The sequence below is a fragment of the Rissa tridactyla genome, chromosome 6 (assembly GCF_028500815.1).
Source record: "Rissa tridactyla isolate bRisTri1 chromosome 6, bRisTri1.patW.cur.20221130, whole genome shotgun sequence".
In the NCBI taxonomy this organism is placed as follows: domain Eukaryota; kingdom Metazoa; phylum Chordata; class Aves; order Charadriiformes; family Laridae; genus Rissa; species Rissa tridactyla.
The window spans coordinates 32,169,019-32,192,744 of NC_071471.1; the positions used below are offsets into that span (position 1 = coordinate 32,169,019).

The 23,726-nt window shown below is 38.4% G+C and overlaps 1 protein-coding gene across 1 annotated transcript in view; it reads left to right on the forward strand.

The window, feature by feature from the left end:
- ARHGEF26 (Rho guanine nucleotide exchange factor 26) overlaps positions 1 to 23,726 on the forward strand; it is a 55,926-nt gene that overhangs the window by 8,899 nt on the left and 23,301 nt on the right. The window contains exons 4-7 of the mRNA XM_054206306.1: positions 1,829 to 1,885; positions 6,251 to 6,411; positions 22,557 to 22,709; positions 23,196 to 23,325. Coding sequence (XP_054062281.1) covers positions 1,829 to 1,885; positions 6,251 to 6,411; positions 22,557 to 22,709; positions 23,196 to 23,325 — 501 coding nt within the window. The remainder of the gene's footprint in view (positions 1 to 1,828; positions 1,886 to 6,250; positions 6,412 to 22,556; positions 22,710 to 23,195; positions 23,326 to 23,726) is intronic.

The window sequence follows — 23,726 nt, forward strand, 5'->3', positions numbered from 1 at the left end:
CTTACTATATTTGTCAAAGAAATTTTTCTGGTGAGTTCCTCGCAGCACCTCCTTGTTTTGGAGGAACTTCTTGTACATAACCACAGAGTTAACCTGTCATTCTTCCATCCTTTCCTCCTTGTCTCCATGGTTGCATCAGTCATAACTGAGTTGCTGGAGAAAAGCACTCCAATGTGACAATAAGACATTAGCAGTTGTAGTGTTGGGCTTCTCGTAGTCTTTCTAGTTGTGCTCTTAGCTTATACTAAGTTTTTGCTTGTATAGTACCACAAATGTGATTTTTACAATATTTAAGCTAAAATATTTTGTACACCTGAAAAAATAGGAACTGAATTTTTTTTCACAGAGAATGCCAAAAATAATCTCCATGTTTGGGCCTCTTTCTCTTTGGAAGTGCTGCCGCTGATTAAGAACGTAAGGTTGATCCATTTGCCTGTATGATGAATTCATATGTGTACTTAGTATGTACACACCCATATATGACAAAATAACAATCACGAAACACAGCTACAGTTTTTTGAAAGTGAATACAGCAGTTGCCACGTTGACCTCACTGGAAATTTGCAGTTGCTGTGTTAACAGGAAGCATTGAAATCTCTTGGATATGGTCATAGGTATTTCCTGTGTCAGCATATTTTTAGAAAAGTCCTCCACTGCATCCAAAAGAAAAGTGACATTGTACTTCCTAGTGAGTGCTTTAAAGGTTTCAGGTTAATAGTTTAATAGGAAGGTATCTAATTAGTTCTTGTGTGATATTTAGAAGTGTATGCTTGTGGTGACATGTGTTCAAAAGAACAATTGCTTGAACAATTACGTTATTTTTTTAAGTATGTACATGTGCACATGCAAACCAAAGTGCAGCATTTCTTAATGTTGTGCCATCTTTTTACTCTTGAGCCTGCTGTCCATGTTAGTGGTGCCTGTTATGCAGGTATAAAAAGGGGAATAATATATCCTTTAAAATTCCAGGAAACAACTGGAGTAAGAAGAGAAAGCTGTTGATGATAATATGTTAGGAGCTTTTTGGAGAAGACCAACAGAGAATAGACGTGCATTTGTTAAGTCTAATGTCCAGTATCTCTTACATGTATAGTGCTGTGCAGTGCCCTCTTTCCCCTTCCCTGGTCCACCGTGCCATACGCAGATGACCCTCCTGATCTGAAGTCCTGTGTTTAACACTCCTGTAGGAAATGCATGGAGTCAGTCCCTCCCTGGTGCTTCACTTTCTGTTAAATGACGTAATGCATGTGATTTGCACCAGGAAGGAGTAAACTTCAGGGGTTTCTAGTGTGGAATTTGGTAGCTAAGCATGTGGCTTCTGTCTGTGAAAAATGTGGCTGTGACTGGAGGGTTCTATATGGAGAGCTGGGGGAAACTTGTCTTGGCTGATTTGGCTATAGAGTACAAAGTGGGGAGAGACGTTACCGTGGGGCTGAGGATAGAAATACAGGGGTATTTACTCAAGGCTTTGCCATGTCTGTTAGGGTAAAGCTGTAGTTCCTCCAGAATAATTTTCTGGACGACAAACTACCTCTCTAGAGTGTTGTGCAGGGTGATCATGATTCAACTGTGTGTGATTTTGCTAAGTAGTTCTGTATGTGTCCTGGGATAGTTTTTAATGAAATTATTTAGTTCTTTGATAAGTCAAATGTCAGACATTATTGACCTTTTTTTTTAATTTCTGCCAGTTCATTACTGTCTTTCTGAAGTGGACAGATTCTTTAGCTGAATTCTTAGTCCAATGTTTTGATAATTCCATGGTTTGTTTGTTTTTTTAAGTTGTATTTTTCTACAAAAGTTGTTAAAAATTTAAATTTCTTTTTCTTAGGTAAAGAAGAATGGATTATCAGAAGCCATCAGCCAGGAAGAAAGAAAAAGACAGGAGGTACTCTTTAGAGTAACACATGCTTTTTCGTTGATTGTTTAGGGATGTACTGCATGCCTGATTTAATAATTTCTATTTGTTGATAAGGAGACAAGTTCATCACACAGCTTCCTGTCCTAGAGTGAAGTGTCATCTCTCCCCAGGGAAAATAAAAAACAAAACCAGTCTATTGCTGATGTGCATATGTCCCTGCCACGGGTCTCCTGCCAACATCCTGTGGGTCTTGCTGGAGGAGTGGTTCCTAGGTATGCTTGCTCCGGCAGATGTAGCCTGGTTGATGGCTACTCAGTAGCAGCAGACAGTCGCTGCTGCATGCTGTATTGGGGAAAGTGTGAAATTAACCTTGCGTTAATTTCAGGCAAGGGAAGGAGGTGGCACATAAATTTTTAAAGGCAGTGAGGAACAAAGAACAGCTTTTTACAGTGCCCCTTAGTTGTAACTAATCCTGTGAACAATGCTGAACATGCAAGCACTGTGTAAGTAACCTTTTTCCTTTCACACTGAAACAGAGTAGGTGCATCCATGCTGTCAACAGTACAGACAACAGCAGCTATTACTGATGTAGTTATCTTTTCTCTCTGTCTCTTTCCCCTTTGCTTCTTTTGTCCTCTTTATCTTCTTTCCTCTTCTCTCCTTTTGTCCACTTTATCTGCTTTACCCTCCTTCCTTACTTACAGGGGCTATATCAAAATGAATGAGAGGTGTTGAAAAGAATAGCCTGACCTAGCCAACTATATACCTGCAGTTCTTGAGGTATGTCCTTCAATAGGAAAAAAACACTGTAGCATTTCCTGCCATGGTAATTTGTTCCAATTATCTTCATTTCACTTCAGGACATATCTCAGTGAATGTAGCCAAGTGAGACCTGACTGGGGTTTTCTGTGAAGTTCACAGATGTGTATAGCAAGCCTCAAATATTAATGTAGCTGTGTGACCTACCGCTGTTGTTTTCATACATGAAATGCAGAAACATCTTGTATTGCATACATGAAATGTAGACAATAGTTTGTTATGTTGTGTGGTGGTGGTGTGTTTTTTTTTTTTAATCTACATTTCTTTGGCTATCATCTTTTGCTTTTTGGGGAAAGAGGCTTACAGCAGTTCAGGCCACATGTTCTGCTTTTCTGTCTCCTCCCACTGGGAAGCTTTGAGACACAAGGCATTTATTTCAGTCCTGTATCCTTTAGGAGCCTTTAGTCTATGTTTCCTGGAGTCATATTTGCATCCCTTCAAAGAGAACAAGTTTTTTAGATGCCTTTTAAATGTAAAGTCTTTAATGTTACCAAAAAGGCTTTCAAGTCTGAGGGATTTTTTTCTTTTTTATTTGAATATTAGAGGCCCATTCTTTCAGAGAAAGCCTAAATAAATATACTTAAGATATAGTTGTACTACCAAGTCATGCTTTTGCTGTATTTATGTTAAATTGTCTTTTATCAATTATTATCTATTCTTTAAATTGCTTTTCAGAGCCTGTTTGATTATTTTTGCTATCATAATATATTGTCACTGCAGAAAAATATATTTGTTTGCTTTATACCTTGATTAAATGTCAATGTCATGCATTCATATGCATCCCATCTTTCAGAACATATTAATGAGATGGATCTTGGTCTATCTTTTGTTTAAAAAAAAAATGTGTTATATAGACAGACTGATTTGAACTAAAATAATCTTCGATAGATCTTCCGTTCTTTCAAGCTGGAAACTCTTAAGTGCGTGTATGTGTACAAACTGCAGCATGCATCTGACCTCTTAAGAGTGTTTACTGTCCACCAGGATTCAAATATCTGCTTACCTTGATGTTATGAAAATGAACCACAGTATTGTTTCAGGTGTCATTCAGAAATACTGTTAGCAAGCACCTGGTAAATGCCACCACAGCCTCTGAATGTGGTGTAGTTACTGAATGTCAAAGGCAAGATCGTTTCTTAAGGCTTTTTTATTTTTTTATTCTCTGAAATGTGTTTGGGTCATGGTAAGATGATATCCCTTCCTTCCTTACACATTAGAAACAAGTACCTTTCTTTGTCCCGTTTATTTCTGACTGTGCTAATGACTTTCTGTTACCAAACTGGAAGAATTGCATGAGGGTCCTCAGTAAAAGCACCAAAACAATAATAATAATCAGAGGCCTGTATATTTTCCTGTGTTCAAAAATGACTGGGTTGAAACCAACTAGCCATGGAACTCTACAGCAATCCTTAGGTAAATGCATTCTTTGTGAGCACAGCTGGGAGTAGTACAGTGAGACTGAAGATTGGAAATATAGTTGCTGGGTAAGGGCCAAAATGCCCTTTTTAGGCTACTTTCTGCACATTGTTAGCCACACAGTAAGTAGATTTGCTGCCAGAATTTGGCTGATGTATGTATACATTCTCTAGATTCCTGAGGCTGACAGAGTTGGCAGACAGGCAATTTAACATTATTCTAAGCATCACCTTTGCATATCTTCTTGCACAGCAGCATTCGCTCTTGTGAGTAATATGTAGGATGTTGTAGCTGTTACCTAGCTACCTAGCACCAGAGTCCTTCAGCTTTTTAGGCAGGTAAGGAGATGGAGAGACTACTGATATGTACATTAGACTTCCTTTCCTTGTATGTATAATGGCCGTGTCGTTTTTTTGTGGAGCTCATAAATCTTGGCACTGCATAAGCCTTTAAGGCTTCAGCTAAATCAGATTTTTTGGTTTGTTTTGTTCAAAGAAATCTAAAACTTCTTATTTCATTATTAAAATCTCAGTTCTTTGAAGAAGAGTTTTTAGAAGGGCAAGAATAAGTTTGAAAGCACAGTCTGTGAACACCAGTCTCAGGATGCCCAAGAGAAATTGTATTTGATCAAAAGCTTGCCTTAGTAACACCAGCAGAATTCACTGGACTTGAACTAGTTAAGAAATCTTAGGAACAAATGTCCTCAGCAGAATGTTTTGTGCTTTTTCTTGCTAGTATGGTTTGTTTCATTTGTCAGTTGGGAATATTCAGGAAGATGCCTTCAGTCTGCCTATAGTCGTCCTTGCCTTTATAGCTGGTCATGGAAGAGCAGGGTCTCTCTAGAGCACATATGTCAGACCATCTAAGTGAACTCCTCCTGTAGACTGTCAGGTGTGAGATCCTCTCTCTGTGTAGAGCCATGGGCATTAGCCTTTCTAAATAATCAGATCTGCGCTGTTGCATTTAAAGTGTGTATTTCTCCTTTGGTTTGAGAATGCTTAGAGAAGTTAGTTGCAAATAACCAGTGAAATTATACATGCAAGCATTAACACTAGTTATATCGAGAACAAAGTTATGTTACCTCTGCTGATGGAACTGTTCTATGTTCGTAATGTCTGGAAGGTAGCACTTGATGACAAATGTGACTTGGTGGAGCTCATGCCAAAAAAGTTCATGAAAATTACTTAATTTTTTCCCTTGTATTTACATGTAAGAACTCGAGCAGATTAACAGCAAATAAAGCCTGAAGAGGTAAAAGAGGTTTAAAAGCTGAATAGGTTTCTAGATCAGAGATGAAAATTTCCAATGGAACAAGTATGTGGATTTCAAAGTCTAAGAGTCCATTAAAAGTTTGCTGCTGGTAGGGTAATAAAACAAGACAAGTTGTTTGTGGGAGGTGAGGGGACGTCCTGGAGGTCTGCCTGTCTGGTCACTAATGGGGATAGTGGCTACCACCCCGCCTGTCCGCTCTGCCTCCAGGCTTCTCTCCCTGCTGCAGATAGCTCAGCTTCTCATGTGCCTCTCCTAACTTCATGTTTTAAAAGTAACCAAGGTGTCAGTGCTGATAGAGGACTAAAACCTGAATTTGCAAAGGGTTTTGCGTTTCTGCAGATGCCTGGGTAAGCAGAGCTCTGTTGCTCAAGAATGCTTTCAAGTAAATAACTTACTAGCTTCTGTTTTTAAAAAAAAAAAAAAAAAAAAAAAAAAAAAAAAAAAAGCGAAAGCAAATACTGCCTGGTCAACAGTAGTGTGTCTGATAGGAAGCTTCCAACTGGACTACAGAAACAGACCTGTTTTTTTTTTTTTTTTTTTTTTAAATTAAAAAAAAAAAAACAAACCAAAACACCAAACAGACCTCTTGGAAGTATGAATGGGGAGTGATCACAGTTGGTGTTAGGTTTTTGTCTTCAAATACTCTGCAGTTACATTGAAAAGTCTTAGTGTAGACTTTTAAAAAGTCTTTTTTTCTAGTACTAAATCACTTATTTCTAAGTAAAGACACTATGATGGAAGTGAATATTTATATTATAATCTCTAGCTTACATTCAGTAACTTTTCTTTGCACCCCTCCTCCATGCTTTCCTTTTTAAATAAAAAAATAACCAACAAACAAAACCTAGTCAAGTAAGTCTTTTCTTTCCTCACTCCACTTTGCAGGCAATATTCGAAGTGATATCTTCTGAGCATTCTTATTTGCTGAGCTTGGAGATTCTGATCCGGATGTTTAAAAATTCCAGGGAACTGAGTCTCACAATGACCAAAACGGAAAGCCATCACCTTTTCTCCAATATAACGGATGTTTACGAAGCAAGCAAAAAGTAAGTGTAAAAATACAACCACCTTTGGTTTTTTTTTTTTTAAATTATACCTGAGGGTGACTACTAGTAGGCAAAATCTTTCAAGCAAGTAATGAAATGCAGTATACAAAATAGTATCTTTACTGTTACCACAAAATGAAGGAACAGCTGCAAGGTGGCAACTTCAGCAAAAATTTAAGCCTGACAATTTAAGAATGAGAAGTCGAATGTTGGCACTTGCTAATATGCAGAGTCTTAGGGTTTTATAGGCTGTAAATAAATTAGAATGGAATTTGATTCTCTATGCTTTGGGAGCACCAAATACATGTGCTCTGCAGCGCTAAAGAATCATTTAATATAATGTAAACAGCTAAGGTTTGATTTTGCTAACCATAGAGTCTGCTTTTGTGTTGTGAGTAAGCCCGTGTTTATTTGCATTATATTTTCATCATAGAACTCACAGGCAGCTCCTTGAACAGTAGAGCTTTGGTTGGTACTATCTGTGATTATATGGTAGTATTTGCAGATTTGGGCTATGCCTTACCTATGTTCTTGTTTTCTGAGGCATCTGGCTCTTCTTGCCAGAATACGCTCTATTCTTAAAGTTGAACAGTTGTTTACTTTTCTGGCAAGGAGAGCTTATAGGTAGGCTGATCTGGAGATCTCTGGTTACTATTTTAGTAATTGTTTGAACATAAAAGCAGGTTTCTTGCTGGAATCTCAGGTAACCCTTTTAGAGTGGTAACCATTTCTTCCAAAACTGTCATGCTAGTTTGCTAGAATTGTCATGCTAGAAGATGGAAAATACAAATCACAGTGAACGTGCACATGAGTTTGACAGACTCACCTTGCCACTATGTTTGAGCTTACATTTAATGGGATAGGCATGGTGTTAGTTTCTCTGAAAATTAGTAGGGAAGGAAAGAACATAGTGTATTTTAGTAGGAATTAGCATCCTTCAAATCTAAGCAGTTCCTAAGCAAAATCTTGATACATTGAGTAGTCATACCTAGTCTTTACAGCCTCTTAAATTAAGCTGTCTCCCCTTATTAAACTGTTAAAAATTGAGCAAGAGTTTCATACTTGCCCTTAAGAATTGACTCTTGCCAGTGTTTTCCTTAATCAGTTGACTCACTGTTTACTTTCTACTGAGTACTCAATGTGCAGCATACTGTGTGACTATGGTATCTTTTATGTAAACAGCATAGGCATTTTACTGTTTATGAACAGTGCTGTGCGCACCATAGCACCTGGCACCAGAGACTTGTATTTCTTTTAAAAAGATGATCTGCTGTGCTTTTTTTTTTTTGGTGTAAGTTTCTTCAGTACAAAATTAATAACTAGAAAAATGGATACACTACAAATAGTGCCTAATGAAAAGAAAATGTTGGCAGATCTTACACGATACAAGTGCTGAAAATTCTGGTTTATGATTTCTGATAATTACTGCATATGCGTGTGCACTAACAGGGTTATGAATACTTTATTTCAAGAAGTTATTTAATGAGGGTTTGCTTTGTTATAATTTGTTTGTTATTATAGCCTGGTTAATAGCAGTATCAGTAGGTGAATTTCTGTGGTCTGCATAACTAAAAAATAAAAATGTCTCTGCTTCTTTTCTTATGCTTTATTTCCAGTTTGAAATCAATTACAATGGCTAAAGGATGCACATGGCCTAGTTAAGATACTGATTGATCTTAACTGTATGACTTTAAATGTATCTCTCTCTACCTGTGGAACATAAAAATATAAGCTTCATTTCAGAAATGGGGCTAATGGTTGGATAAGGAATCTGTCAGGGTAGGAATATTTCTGGAGTCAGTCCTTCCCATCACCCCGCCCCTTTTCTTTTGTCTCCTTTGTTTCTTTCTTGTAGAAATTGTGATATTCTGAATTCTTTAGCATTAAACCTGCATTTACCTTTGTGGAACTTCTCAAATTTCACGTTCCCAGTCATGGTAACATCCCTTCTTGGCTCCTATTTCTCTGAAGCCCCACAAAGTCTGGGGAATTTTTCATCTGTTGTGCAGCAGTTTGATTTTATGTCTTCTAAAGTTTATGCAGTAGTAAGATTTTTGTTTCATGAAGCATACATGGGAGAGAGTCTAATCTATTGTGTCAAGTACAAACCTAATTTAGGAGCTATATAGTAGGTATAGATTTGTACTTGCGTGGTATACCCTCATTTCTCCATCCCCCTATTCCCTTTTGGCTTCTCTCTATTACAGTTGAGGTGTTTTGCCAGAAGCTGGGTATTTTCTAAATCCACAGCCACCTCAGGAATGGGAGTTGTACAACAGCAGTATTGTCAGGGAGTGCAGGTTATCAAAGTCCTTACAGTCAAGGAATAGTATGAATTGTAAAAGTATCACGAGCACGTGTTTTGCTAGTCAAATGTTGATGTCCTAGAACCATCATGTATTGGGGGGTGGTTGCCATCTTCTTTAGATAGCTTAATAGAAATCAGAGTTTAATTAACCTGCTGACTTTGCCTCTCCTTTGGATTGTTTCTGTAGGACACAGCTGACCGTACCAGTATAGCTATGTGAATAGGTGTGTGTGTGTGTGTGTTCGGTGTTTTTCCATGTGTTGAACAAGGCTTCCAAATCATTAAATCCACTTTCAAATTTCTCACTTAAAATATCTAAAGCAGAGATGGGGGTGGGGAGAGCAATATTTTTAGGGGAATTCTTACAACCCTTTTGATTAATAGTCTTCAAAGGAAGTGGGAGGGGGAAAAAAAAGAATGGAAAAATACCACACTAGCCTAAAATTATGATCTTATTCTTTCTTGTCTGGAACGTCTAATGGTTTAAGAACTTGTTTTTTATAACTTGGAGTAAAAACAGAATTTGTAACTCATTTTTAAACTTAAATGAAAACACATTTTGTTTCCCGAGTTATGCAATACTGTTAAACTCTAGCAAAACTTTGTGCTGGCTTTCCACAACCTCATTTGTGTAAACAATGAAAGTGATTTTAAAACAGAAGCCTCTTTCTCAGTATCTCCAAGCTATCGCTTCCCACTTTCAAGGTAGCAAAATCCATCCTTTTGTTATGAAATTGTAATAACATTGAGCATCTGTCCCATTATACTATATTTTAAGCAGCGTTTTCTTTACTTAAAGATAGAAAATCTACACTAACTATGAGCGTAGTTATCAGTGGTTTTGGTTGCTCAGACAAAAGTTTGGGGAGCTAAAGAACATGAACTGGTAAAAAATATCTTTAGACAAAAGTGCTTAAAGCTTACATCTATGGACTTCGACTTAGAACGTGTTTAATGGAAACTCTCCAGAAACACCAAGATAGGCTTCTAATGCATGACAAGGCCATTTCTACTGGAACAAAGCTGCCTTTGTTAGATGCAAAATACAGACAGTAAAGACAGTCCCTGCTTTTAGGAGCTCATTGGAATGTCTCTAACAAAGAAGAGTTGATCTGAATAATTTGTGCAGCATACAGTGTGTTTGTTTATGAAAACGTCTTGTAAGGTGCCTTTTAGAAAGCTTAACTCTTTTATTGTGTATTTGCCTGTATGTGTAATATGGGAGTTCATAACTGATACAATACAAAATCACACAAATGGCAACCCGAGTCAGTTAGAGCTGCTGCATTGAGATGAAAGCTGATGGGGATGCCATAGGCCAGCTTATTCAGAAATAAAAGCTTGTGTAGTCTGAGAATACTCCTCAATCAATCTCGCTAGTCAGAAAACTCTCTCCAGTCTCAATATGTGGTGCAAAAGAGGTCAGTTTCCCAAGAACCTGTCTTGGGAAAGAGGAGTTACAGGGAAATAAATGAAATGTCTTGAAGAACAATTCGTCTGACAGGTCTAAAAGCCAAATTTATAGGAGAAAGGAAAGCTTTAGCATTTTGTTTCTCTCTCTGCCATTAGGCCAGCAAAAAGCTTATGAATCTCAGAAGGTTAGCATTAGCAGAAAAAGACATGAACAAAAAATATTTTGATAGGTTCTGATTGGTTTTTAAACTCTGTGTCTTGATTTTGGTAGAGAGGGTTTGTGAGGCAAGTTTAATTTTGTATGTGTGAATATATATTAGGAGCCAGGTAAGCTTTCTTATAGCACTTTTTTGTAAATTAGCTTAATGAGGTTTCACCTCTTTCCGACATCCTTAAATGATGCAGCTTCATCTTTTTCCACAGGAAAGTATGTGTGTATTGAATCAGTTAACTAGGCGTAAAAAACATTACTTTTAGAGAATGCAGAGTTCTGTTGCTTAGTTCTTGAGATTGGAAAAAACTAACAAACACCCCAAAACCTGCATATAATAATAATAAAAAAAAAGTGGAAAAAAAAAATGTAAAAACTGTGAGTAGACCGTGGGTGATTCAGGTGAACTGTAACAGAAAAGAATTATTCATAAATTACAGCTCACCGATTTGATTTCAGTGATATAAGAGAGTGATAAAAGTCACTAACATTCTTTTTTCCTATTTGGTCTGGACTGATAGTCTGTGTTCTATGTTTTATCACAGTTCTTGATGTTAGTTTTTGAAAAAAGCTGAGTAATGTCTTGAGGGCATCCAGCTGAGCACGGTTACCTTGTTGGATAAGTGACATTGAGGTGTGATCTGGGGGAGAATTCCTCTGCTCTTTCAAAGAAAGTTGTTTGTACTGGAAGTGTCGAAGCAGATTAAGTGGCTTCCTTACCAGTAGGGCTGAGTGGTTATGTTGGATATGGTAGACAGAGAAATGTGAACAAGAGTGAGATAAATCATCCCAAATGATCTGGAAGCAGGATGTGAGGCACCTTTGTGGCTCTGTGCAGAAGCTGGTGCCTTGCCCTGACCCACAGCAGGTGCTGGTGATCTGCAGTGACCATACATGGTGATTGGGTTTTCAACGTGCTGCAGAGCACTGCTAAATCTACCCTTTGTGGGTTTTGCCTTTCTCCCAGCCTTGCTGCATAGTCTACTTTTACTGCTGCTGGGGCCTTTTTTAATTGTCAGGAGATTCCAGGCATTCCGGAGAACCTATTGCAGAGCAGCGAGTCCAAAATACCATTTTTTTTCCCTTTAAATTTTAGGTGCCCACAGAACGCACTTATGGATTTGCATCATATTGATGACTTGTAGGAGTGCATTTATCTTTGTGTTTCCTCCGATTGCTTCCTTCGTGGCTTGTTCTGACATCAGCACTCATTGCTGAACTCTGTCTTTAGTATCTAGGAATTATTTGTTTACAGAGTTCTTGTGGCAGCTGAAAAAACTCTCTCTGGTTGACCTGCACTGTTTCTTTGCAAATGACTAGCAGCATTGGTAAACAATAAGTTTAAAATAATAGGGCATTGGTACTTGCATTCCTGACCCAGTGATTGTTCTTTTATAATTTAGCTTCCTTATTGGAGGTAAGATTAGATATATGACTTCAATACTGAGGAACAACAAATCTGAACAGAACCATACTTCCCTCAGCTTTCTTGGGTGAACAGAACTTTGAGAGAAAGAATTATTATTAATTTTGTTTGTAATGAGCTTAGAAATTTTTATACATATATATACACACATTGTCTAATACTTAATTTAGTAAATACCTAGCAATTACCTATACAAAAAGTGGTCTTGAAGAAAATGCCTGGTTTTCCAGAAAATAAAATAAGCCTTTACCTTCAAATTATTCACTTAAATATGTCTAAAAGAATACCCCAAACTCACAGATTTCCATCCATCACCTTCATGGTGTATATTCATGCCATGTAAATAAGACTAAAGTTGTCAGCTGTTGCTTGGTGTAGGAGGACACAACAGGAAGATAACTGGGCAGTGACTCTGCCATGGTGACTGGAGTATGATGACACTGTCTGCTTAACTGTGTGTGAGCCTGTTTTTCCCGCTGCTGCTGCACTGCCCTCCTCGATAACCTGGACTTTGATCCCTGAGCTTTCCTCTCCTGGAGCTCTGACGTGTCACACACAATCACAGTAGTGACCAAAGCAGGGAAGCACTTTTTTGGCTGCTGCCTATGGAAAAGTTTCTCAGCCCAAGATATTTACTGCTGATAGTGAGCTGTGAGGGTGTTGCCAGTGGGGATGGGTTTAACTCTTAAAACAGTTTCTGAGAACAGTCAGTGTTTCGATATAGTATTGATTTAGACTAGTAAAGAGAGGTGAAGTGTTTTTCAGTACGTTCTCTTCTGTCCTGTGTAAAGTCCCATTCAAGATGTCCATTGCGTTCTCCACTTCAGATGCCCCTCTGAAGGGATGCCAGCTAATTATAAAGAAAACTGAAACTATTCGCAATTTGCTTGTTTCTGACTTGTGCAATCCTCTGTGAAATTAAATATAGCTCATGTTAGATTGCACAGTCTCTGCTTAGGCGTCCTTATCTTTGCCTTCACGCCTGCTTAGAGGTGTTGTAAAAGATCACTTCTGGAGAGGCTGTCTGAGAATCTTCAATAACGCTGCATATGGCACAGAAAGTGTTGGTGGAGGGCATTTGCAGTTGTGTATCTGTTACCAGTGAATTTAGCCTGAGCCTGAAGTCAGTTATTAAAACCAGATAGGACCAGAAGCTGGAATAAACTTGCCTTACTTTGTCAGTCTAACAGATTATACGGTATCTTCAAGAAACATGAAACTTAAATTGTCCTTATGGTTCTTTTTTTCCAGTGCTGGATATATGAAATTTAAATATTAGTTGCATAAAATTTGTATTTGTTCAGAAAATCTTCTGTATCCCAGGGATCGTTTGCGGTGTCATTTAAACGCTGATCATGTAACCTAGCATCCAGTGTCCATGGTGTTTTACCCAACAGATCTTGAAATGCTTGTCAAGCTTTGCATAGACGTAGTTTAATCCCTTTAAAATAGTATTAGCTGGTGCAATCTTTTAATGAGACCTTCAGATCATGTTAATTATTGTGTTTACTTATTTCGCTAATTAAAATAGACACTACATAGCTGGATCTTCTTTTAAAAAAGAGTATATACATTTATATATACATATTTATAAAAAATCAGTGCAACTGATTTGCCAATGTTCTCTAGATCCCTGAACTGCCATCTCATGCTTTGCTCAGAGCAAAGCCTTCAGGGGATTGTTTCTGAAAAATTGCATGGTGAAGTAGTACATTAACTATCTTGTTTGGGTTTCAGGGTTTTTTATTTGGCAGTTTAGATGTACTCTCTATTTATCAACTCTTTTTACCACATAATCAAAACGTAAATGACCACCATTTGCAAAGATCAACAGTAATAGTTGAAGGTCCTCTCATTACAGACTGCAGTACTGACTTGAAGGATAGAGGGAACCTGGTCTTTTGATGATTTTTACTCAAGAGTTTCCTAGAATAAATCAGGGTGTTTTTCACCGCACTCTTTTTTTCCCCCTAACTTGTCTGAAATAATATAATTGCAGTTTTCTCAAGCATTTGAATGCCAGGGGAGGAAAGAATTGAAGAATGGTCCTGGTCAACCCTCCTCTGTGGTAGGATTGATTTAAACCTCTGTGGCAGGGTTGCGTTCCCCAGAAAAGACAGGGCACAGGCTGCACCTTTAAGCCCTTGCCTGTTTTCTGTGTTACTCGCTGGTTTTCTCTTAAGGCCTTTGCAGTCTCTCCCATGTAATACTGTCTCTGCTGCTGCTTCTTTTTTTCTTCCCCACAAAACATGATTCTACTTCCTTATCTCACTTGAACTGGTCTGACAGCAAATGTCAGGGAATAGTGAGTGGCAATGTGTATATTGCTCAGAAAAAGGTTCAGTGAAAGAAGCGGCAAAGGACCCAAGGCTGTGGGAAGTCAGATACAATTGCTGTGTCATCTCAACTGCATGATTGTAGGTGTGTATTTTTATTGAATTTTAATTGTGATTGCTGAAGCTTGACAAAATTAGCAGTGTTTGTCAGATGAAAAGTAATTAAATTTCTATTTTAAATTTACAAAAGCTGTATTCTTGAGTAGTAGCCTTTACAATCTTACTGTGTTTTACCTCTCTCTGTGGAGAATTCTGGTAACTTTTTCTTGCCTATCTATGCTTGTAATCAAAACTTCATCTACGCGCTGTGCTCTCAGTATTCTTTGTGTGTTGTTTTGCTGCCAACATGATTTTGATAAATTAATTGTCTTTGTGTCCCTTTCTGAAAAATTTATGACTCTGAAGCTCTATACTGTCAGTTTGTCTTCCTGGTGGAAATGCAGCACAGATGGTGTGTAACTCAATGCCTCAGATTCTTATGAGGGGAGACACCCTGTCAGGTCCCCTTGGAACTTTTCCTCTTGTAATTACTTTTCAAAACTCTTCTGCCAGTCCTTGGTCTATGACTTTGTGTCCAGTTTTTCCTATACTTCTATCATTAAGTACTTTTGGAGATACTTCTTTTCATTCTTTCTCCAGCTGAGGTTCTCAACCTAAGAATGGATACTTCTCTACGTAGTTGTCTTCTAATGACTGTTTTTAATGTTAGCAGTATAGCTTATTTTCTTAAAAGAAAAAAAAACCCACCACCCAAACACCAGATCTTCCCTTACTGGTGACTTAAGATGGTTTGTGTTATCCAGCAACAGATATGTTTTGGCATCAAATAAAAATACCTCATTTTGAGATGAAATATAGTTTGGAACAAGGATTTAAACCATATTCCAGATGAACGGCCTTAAAATCGTGAGTTCAACCAAAGTCATAACCAAAAGAGTCATAACAGCCCTCTCTGCTGTAGAGGGCTGTTGTAGGACCAGCATAGTAGAGTTTGTTTGTTTATTTGAGTCCTTTATTTTTTTGCATACTGATGTAAAAGGTCCAGTTTTGGTGATAGTGCCGCCTGGAGGTTTTCCCCCTTCCTCATTGCTCCCTCTGTTCAGGCAGCTGCCAGACAGACCAGGGGATTGGCATAGTTGAGAAATAACCTACAAAACAAACCTGGTCAGAGTTTTCCTTCTCTTACCTCCCTCGCTTCCCCATCAGAGCAGTTCGCAGAGCTCACCAAGCATCAGCCCACAAGCAGTTGCGGTGACATATCTGAAGGAGCATGGTAAGAAAAGGAATGAATAAGTTGGAGAAGAGCTGTGGAAGCTGGCATCACCAGAACTATGGCATGAAGCTGCCATCTACCATAATATTTATTTGTATTGAAATTCATCCCTATATTATGTAAATATATTCTCTGTTTAAAAAAAAAAAAATAAAAAAAATCCCGCAGCAGCATTTGTCGCTGACTTCTTGGAGCCTCTGGCTTTTCTGCTGTGGCCTAACATCTGCATGAGAGTTATTTATGTGAGTATTTGTGTTAAAGTACAGTAGGAAAAAAAGTACTTAAAAAATTTTAAAGCCTTCCAGCTGTAACCCAAAACCTATTTATCCAGTAGGTGTTTATGTGTCCTTTCCTGCAGAACATCACTCCCACAGTCGTCTGAAACTTGGTGCCCACACAGATCCTCTCAAGCAATCATGCTTTGCCGTTGGGTCTTGCAGGGTTTATTCTAGTCACAGCTTACAAATCTTTCACTGATTTTTTTTTTTTCAGATTTAGTGTTGCTGTAGGAAGCACAAAGGAGGAAAACTGTATTTTTCTGCATATTTTTTGGTAGTGAAGTTCAACAGTTATTCGAACTTGCATCTCTTCTTTCCTTGTAGAGAGACTGCTAAGGAATGAAGAAGCAGCCTTTCTTAGTTGAGGCTGAGCAATAAGTCTTCAAGAGGTCAGTCTGGTTTCGGAGAGCTGCCATTGCCCTTCTTGCATAAAAAGAATGTGTAGCTTTGAAAAGGCACCAAGTTGTTAGTAAGTCTAGAAATATCTGTGTTTAGCGAGACTGTCATAGTGGGAGGATATATGTATGTTCCCTTGGCTCCTCTCATGTATCATTAGGTCAATGTGCTTTGTTTAAATGAGATTTTAAAGCTGTACAATCTTTTATTGGACCTCAAACTCATGAGGTGAAAGCTTGCATTGCAGTGCTCTGCGTTACTTTGGACAGCTGAGGTTGCTCTGTGCAGTGTTTGTACCTAGGGAATCTTGCCTGTCCAAGTGTGGTATTTGCTGTGCTCCGTATCACACTAACTTCTTTTATGGATGTGGCTGTATCAATATGAAGATCATGTATACAGTTTATTTGTACATTTTGTAAGAAAAGCAGCTTTATTTGCAGCAGTATCAAAACCTGCAACTTTCTCCCTACCTTTAAGTGCGTGCAATAGTTTGCTGCCCTGGATAACTAATGCCACAGATGTCTAGGATAGCAGCTGAAGTGCCTGCGATGGCACGAAGAGAAGTCCAACAGCACTCGAAGCTGCGCTGTGTTGTGTCACCTCTCGCAGTGCTGTGTGCTCCTGCCCCATGGCCTTTCTGTGACAGGCACTGCTGCTCTGCCTTCTGAGCAGGGCTGTAAAACAGCATAACGTGGTCATTCGTGCACTTGCACTTTGAACTTGCTTTCCTTCCGTTTGGTGGGAGTTTAGGCAGTTGCCACCTTGGCACAGGTGCCCTTGTGGGAAAGATTAACCAGGGAGTGTTTGCGGTCTCCCTCTGGCGTGGGGCTGCCAGGAGGTGTGTGGTACCTGTGGTGGTGCATGCTGGGCTCTGAGAGGGAGGGGGCAGGAGCCTGATTGGGGAGTTTGTCATTTGAAATAAAATGACAAATGCCAGATTTTCTCAAGGCAGTTTCCTGGGCATTCTGTAAATCACTGTTATTTCTAGGCGGTGGTAGAGATTTCCCTGGTGGCTACGCTTCCCTTAAGACTAAGCAATGCTTAATTTACGTTTTTGTACGGTTCATATTTTTATATTAACTAAAACTTCTTCCCAAATATCAAGATTGTTTAGTTCTCTTGCATATAGTATCATCACCAGTATTTGCTAGTGCTAACACTTGGTTATTGTGAAGCTGGGGACTGCAGGTGACAACCCAGGTTTGTAGAGCCTGAGGCAGGTTATGTGTCTGGTCGTTCGCATCCATTCTCCAAGGCCTTTGCTGTGCTTGTTAGTTTGGCTGTTGTAGAAAGTGTGTTATATGGGAATAGCCGTATCCCTGTTGTCAAAAGGTTTCACAAAATGATTTAAAAATTCTTTGATTGTGACATGCAAGAGATCATTTTATTCTGTAACAAATGAGTATTAGGTAGCTTTTCAGACTCGGGCAGCCAGGCAGAAGCACCCTGCTTCTTCACAGTAATATAAAAAGCGTTACTTTGTTCAGCATGGGAAAGGTTTTTAAAATGAAGACTCCTGTTGTGATGTCTTCATAATGTATCAAAAAGATTTACATTTCTAGTGCAACAGAGTGTTCTTTGTGGGTTCGTTTGTCAGTGGGTATTAATTGGTTGAATCAAGATTTGTTTTTCTGAAATGCGTACTATTGAACTAGATGCTATGAGCACTTACCCACTATCTCAAGAATCTCTCAGTAACAGAATATATTGACAGGGTTGCCATGGCCTTTTTATTGTTCTGGATTTCTGCCAGAAGACTATAAATACTTGGAAAGGCAAGTGGCTTTTTATTGCCATTAGTACAGTTCCTTGTGGGTAGGCCTGCTGAAAGTTGTTCCAGTTTGTTGCAGAATGAAGGAACAGGCTGTCAGGGTTTGTTTGGGTTTTTTTTCTTGTTTGGCTTTGTAGTCGCTCAATGGATGTTGCCTAATGAAAGATATTTTTATAGGCTATTACTGTTGCAGTGGTTGGTGTTATAGTATATGTGTATGTATGTATTGTTTTCCGTTATTTAGATTGTGGTAACTCTTGTGACAAACGGATTCATTTCAAACACCTGTGGATGCAGTCCCTCACTTCAATCCTGTTCTTTTTCAGCCGTTCGTTTGCTAAAAGCTCTGATTCTGATTCAGCATAAAAATTCTATGGAAATAAGGCTGTAATTTTCCCCAATTTTCCTATTTTAAATTATTCATCCTCACCCCCCTATCCTCCCAAAAATTTAAAAAAAAAATGTAATGCAGATGTTAATCTTCTGTTCCTGATGAGAATATTCAGATTTGGAGAGGCTACTCAGAAATTTTTATTACTTTTATCTGAAGTTATCTGAAATTGGTAATTGTTTTTCCAGTTCCCTTATCTCTAAGAGGAGGAAGCTAAATTGTACTTGCTTCCACTCCAGTGGCTTTTTCTGTTACTGGATAGTAATGTGTCAGTAGCAATGTCCCTGTGAAGCTAAATCTGCATTATAATCTTATAATCTTCTTCATGCCAGATATATAGGTCATTACTACTTCAAAAACATTAAGCAAGAATAATAATAACGAACTTGAAGTAATGTACAAGCCAGACCGCAGTTCACTTCTACATACAGAAAGACTTTGCTGGTGACAGATTGCTGTTTTCAGCGACTGTGACATCTGACGGAGAGGGACAACAGCGCTGTTCAGAATGGTTAGCAATGGAGAATTACATGAACCTGCAAGGAGGTAAAAAATTAGCCTACTGTAATTTTCCCTACTGTAAGCAGTAGGGGGAAAATGTCAGATAAATGCTTGAGAACCTTGATTCTATGACAGCTCCGTAACCTGTACACACGACTGTAATGCCACTACACCATCTGTCCCTCTCACCAACCTGGCAATGTTGCTATGTGCATTCTGTCACTTTGCAAACAGAATAAAATGATCTCATAGTAACTTCATCAGAATTTTTTTTTTCCTCTTAACTCTCTTGGGTGCTGATCACCTGGGTCTGGTGACCTCTGGTGTTCCACATTTACTTCAGTTTCAGACAGATCTTCCACCAAGTCAGCTCTTTCCCAGTCTCACTCACCAGAAAAGCTTTGGTATCAGTTTCTTCTCCAGTCACCCTTGATGCAAACAATCTGTTTAGGTTTTTTGCAGTACCTCTGACCCTTCTGTATATTCCTTTTATGTGCTGTCATTTGATTCTAAGTGCTTTTTGCTCCTGGATAATAGCTGATTCTGTAAGACAATTGTTTTTTAATGGTGATTTGGCCTACCTAGTTAAAATCTCTTTTACCTGCCTAATTAGAATATTTTTAATGCAGTGCAGTCTAATTTTGGATTATCTTAGTTACCTTGATCTAGGGGTGAAGTGAGATACTAACTAGATAGTTAGTTAGTATCTTTATCTAGGGGTGAAGGGAGAGTAAATGCTGAGAAGAAATGTTGACCAAAATGGTTATCGTAGGGCATTTATTTTGTGTATGTTTTCGTGGCATCTGTGAAAGTAGAACTTCTATTGATGTTGATGGGAGTTTTGTAATTGTAAAGTGAGGCATAGTTTAGGCCTTATAAAGGTGAATTGTGTGGAATAGTTTGTAACATTGTACATGTACCACTGCGCATTTGTGTTTATACAGCTGAATTAACTAGACTTTTTGAGAAAGTGGGGGCTATCAGTCGTTGATTAAAGCAATGCCAAGGAGTAGGAAAAAATAGCTTCAGAAAATTGTCTGAGCAAGTATTAGGACATTGTTCCTGTTGGTAACTACCAGCTTGTTAATGAGCTGCCTGAAGACATAAGAAGACCGTTAACAGGAGCCACCAACTTTAGGGAGGGAGCCCTTGTCATAAAGACAGGGCAAACTCCAGTGTTGGTCAGATCTGTAGTGTTTGTAGATACTGTGCTATAAAAAGAAAGAAACAGGAAATGAATTAAACCTGCGTTTCTAAATTTGGCATGTAGCCTTTAGGAGAGGGGAGTTTTAGAATATTGCAAATTGGACATTTCTTTTAAACAACATGAGGGCAAAATGAGGGAAATCAAATGCTGTCTTATGGTGCTGTTTGACTTTCACTTAATTGGATCTAACTTTAACCAGAAAAGTTCTGGATTTAACAGAAACAAAAGCTTTAAATAAATCCTTCTGATATTAATCAAAAAAAGCCAGTCACACAGCACAACTGATTTGTAGTTGGTTAAATTGAATGTAGTCACTCAATCACTCAGTACTGATCTTTATGACAGAATCTGTCCTGAAACTTTAAGTAACAGGTTTTTATGATGTGTTTGGTTCACTGGTTGTACATTGTAATTAGCAGATCGGATGCAAAAAAAGACAACCTTTGATTCAAACTCTGCTGCATGATTCCAGAGGTAATAATTCTTACAGTACATGTTGTGGGGGATGGGACCTGGATATGCTGCTTTTCTCTGCCCCTCTCTTTTTTTATTTCTTTTTTTTTTCTTTTTTAAAATCTACTATCTAAGATTTTTACTGTTCCTTACAATGACTGTGACTGATGATGTCATTGATAAGGCATCAGATAAATTCTAAAAGTGGAAGTTGTAGCCCAGCCTGGACAAACACCTTGTCAGCGTGCCATAACATAACAGCAGGAAGAAATGCTGTATTTCCTAATTTCCTGAGCAAAGTAAATTGGCAGCGCGCTGAGAAGTTCTCCCAACTATAAACGTGTCTGAGTAGAGTAGGAACAAATTCCAGTCGTCTGCAGTTCATGGTGGTCAGTGGTTGAAATCTGACTGTTGTTCATGAGAAATTGTGACTTGGAGGCTTCCCCCCTCCCCCCCCCCCCCTTCTTGGACCCCGTTGAAATTTCAGGCCACTGTTAACTTTTGTATTTGTCCATGTATTGTATGAGGCCTCATTGCACCTTAGTATGCTTTGCCAGCTAGCACTGGTCTTGGTACTAAAAAAACAAATACGTAGGATAATACAAGTCAGTGACAACTTGAAATATTTTGTGCGTTGAAATAGGATAAGTGGAGGCGAGAAGGGTGCTGGAGGACTCTGCCTTCCAAAAGTGGCAAGGCTATTAAAAAAACATGGCTGCACAATTTAAAGGGGAAGAGGGAGAAGAAAACTGTGCACTGTCATAGGTGGCATTATACCTATTTGTAGGCAGTGTCCTGTTTTTCTTCAAATGACAATACTGACAAACATCAGTCAGTTCAATCTGCAGTTAATGTGTCACAACTTTTTAAAAAAAATATAAAAAAAATAAAAACCTAAACAAAAAAACCCACTTGATTCTTCCGGCTGTGTGATTGACTGAGTGAGAATCTGGCAACCGCTCAATTGAGGCAGCTTCTTCTAAGCACGCCTGAAAAAATGTCTTAATTTTAGTTAACCCATGTTGTTAAACACTCATACGATAAGATTCTGTTCATCCTCTTCTCTTCTTACATGTTTGAAGTTTGTTTGTGAAACAAATTATAGACAACATTGGTGGGACCCTTAAAAAAATTAAATGCTACAAGGTGACAGATTTTTGAAGAGCCAGTGTTAGTAATGAGAAAATGTAATAAAGGGCCAAAATAAAACGTGTTTCAAAATATTTTAGCTTGATGTGAGGTCATGTGTTCCAAGTATTTCCTTAATATTAGCTCTGTGGAGTTCAGGATTGTTATAGTGAGTCATCTTTTATAAAGGCCGCAGGCAAGTCTGGTATTGGAGAGATTTTCAGCAGCTTCTAGATTTCGAAGGATTGAAGTGATGTCAGAGTGTCAGTGTAGGTAATTCTAATGACCTGCAATAGATCTAATGCCAATCTGTGTGAGCTTTTGTACCCCAAACAGTAAAATATTTCTAAAGAGCATTGTGGAAATAAAGGCTTTTGTTTTCTAGTAAAAACAGCAGTGCAAGGAGCAGTGGAAAGCTTTCAGAGGCCAAAGGGACTCAGATATGGAACTGAGGACAAACAGTAGGGAAGTTCTTGGAACGGGCATGGTTAGGAGAAAAAGTCAGCTCAGGATTTTGGTTTCTGTTCCCATTTTCACTGTTTCCAATCGGTGTTTGGTTTGCATGGTAGATTGAAGTATGTGGTACACAAGCACCTCTTCCAGCTCAGCCTGCTACGTATTTTTTTGGTTTTAGTTTAGCAGTTCACATGTAACTTCATTTAATTGAACATTTCTGGTATTGTACTTCCTTTATTACAAGAGGAAATGTGTTAATGTTGTGCTTGAAGTTGTTTCATTTCTTTTTCAACCCTGTTTCTGGAAATTCTAGTCTAACCAGATCAGTAACGCAGTTTCAGTTTTGGCAGCTAGAGAATGGGAAGTAGCTTTGCCAGCATTGCTTATGCTGAGCTCTGCCAGGTGACATCGCCGCCCTTGGGCTTGTATCGTGTAAAGTTTTCCCTTGCCAAAGGAGAGATGATCTCACCCTTTCACAAACCATTAGTTTAGAAAATTGATGGGTTGCGTCAGGAGAAGTGTAAAATATTGCAAAAGAAAGTCTGCCATTGTTTTTGTCAAAATAAGTAATTTCTTTTCTTTTTTTTTTTTTTACAGGTTCTTTAAAGAACTAGAAGCAAGACATCAGAACAACATCTTTATTGATGATATTAGTGATATAGTCGAAAAGCATACTTCTTCAACGTTTGATCCATATGTAAAGTACTGCACCAATGAAGTCTATCAGCAGCGAACACTGCAGAAATTACTGTAAGAACTAATTTTAAAATACGGTTGCAAAATCATCCCCTCTTTAGTAAGAGTGAGTAGTAGGCTGTGGTATTTGGTGCAAAACCTATGGCTTCCAACTAAGCATGTACTTACATGCTTAGCTTTCCTTAATGTGCAAGTTCCTTTGAAGTAATTGAGAGCGAAAACATGCCTGGCTGCATCATCCAATCCTGTTTGTGGTCATGCATTACATTCCTTTTCCACTGATAAGTACAGTTTAATCAGTGTCAGAGACGTACTTTCCTTGTATGTTACATACGAGTCTGTCTGCACTCATGTTCCTGTATGGGAGAACTTGAGGTTTCTAAATGTCAATACTGGTCTTCTATATCTAAGTAAATAAAGATGAAGGCTTAGTTGATATGACTCCTTCAAACCACACTTTCCTATTAATAAAATCTAGTAACTTTCACAACCGTTTGGTAAAACATACCATTTAATTCTCTCCCCCTTTTTTCCCATCAGAGCCACAAATCCAGCATTTAAAGAGGTGTTATCACGGATCGAGTCCCATGAAGATTGCCGGAATTTACCAATGATCTCTTTCCTCATTCTTCCCATGCAGAGAGTTACTCGTCTTCCCTTACTGATGGATGTGAGAACAGACTTATTCTTCTATTTTTCCTTGATGCATGTTCTTTTAATGTTAGCATTCTTTCATATTCAGATTCTAGTTCATTCCAGTCTCTTCATATCTTCTTACTTATACCAGGTTCAGGGCTGTAGGTACTGGTCTATTGATTATGAAGTGCTGTACAACTTGTTTGCTTGCTGTGACCCGTACCCCCTGCTCCTGACCCCCCATTCAAAAATTAAATATTTAGAAATTCTAATAGAAAAATTTTACAGTAAAGGGTCAAAATGATTCTGAAATCAAGGAGGAACCTAGCGCAGAAGTGTTATATAGTGTTAGGATTAAAATTAAACCCTACAGTTTAAAAACCAGGACTTCCTATCATACAGATTAGATGAGGGTCCTCTTGCATAAATACTTAC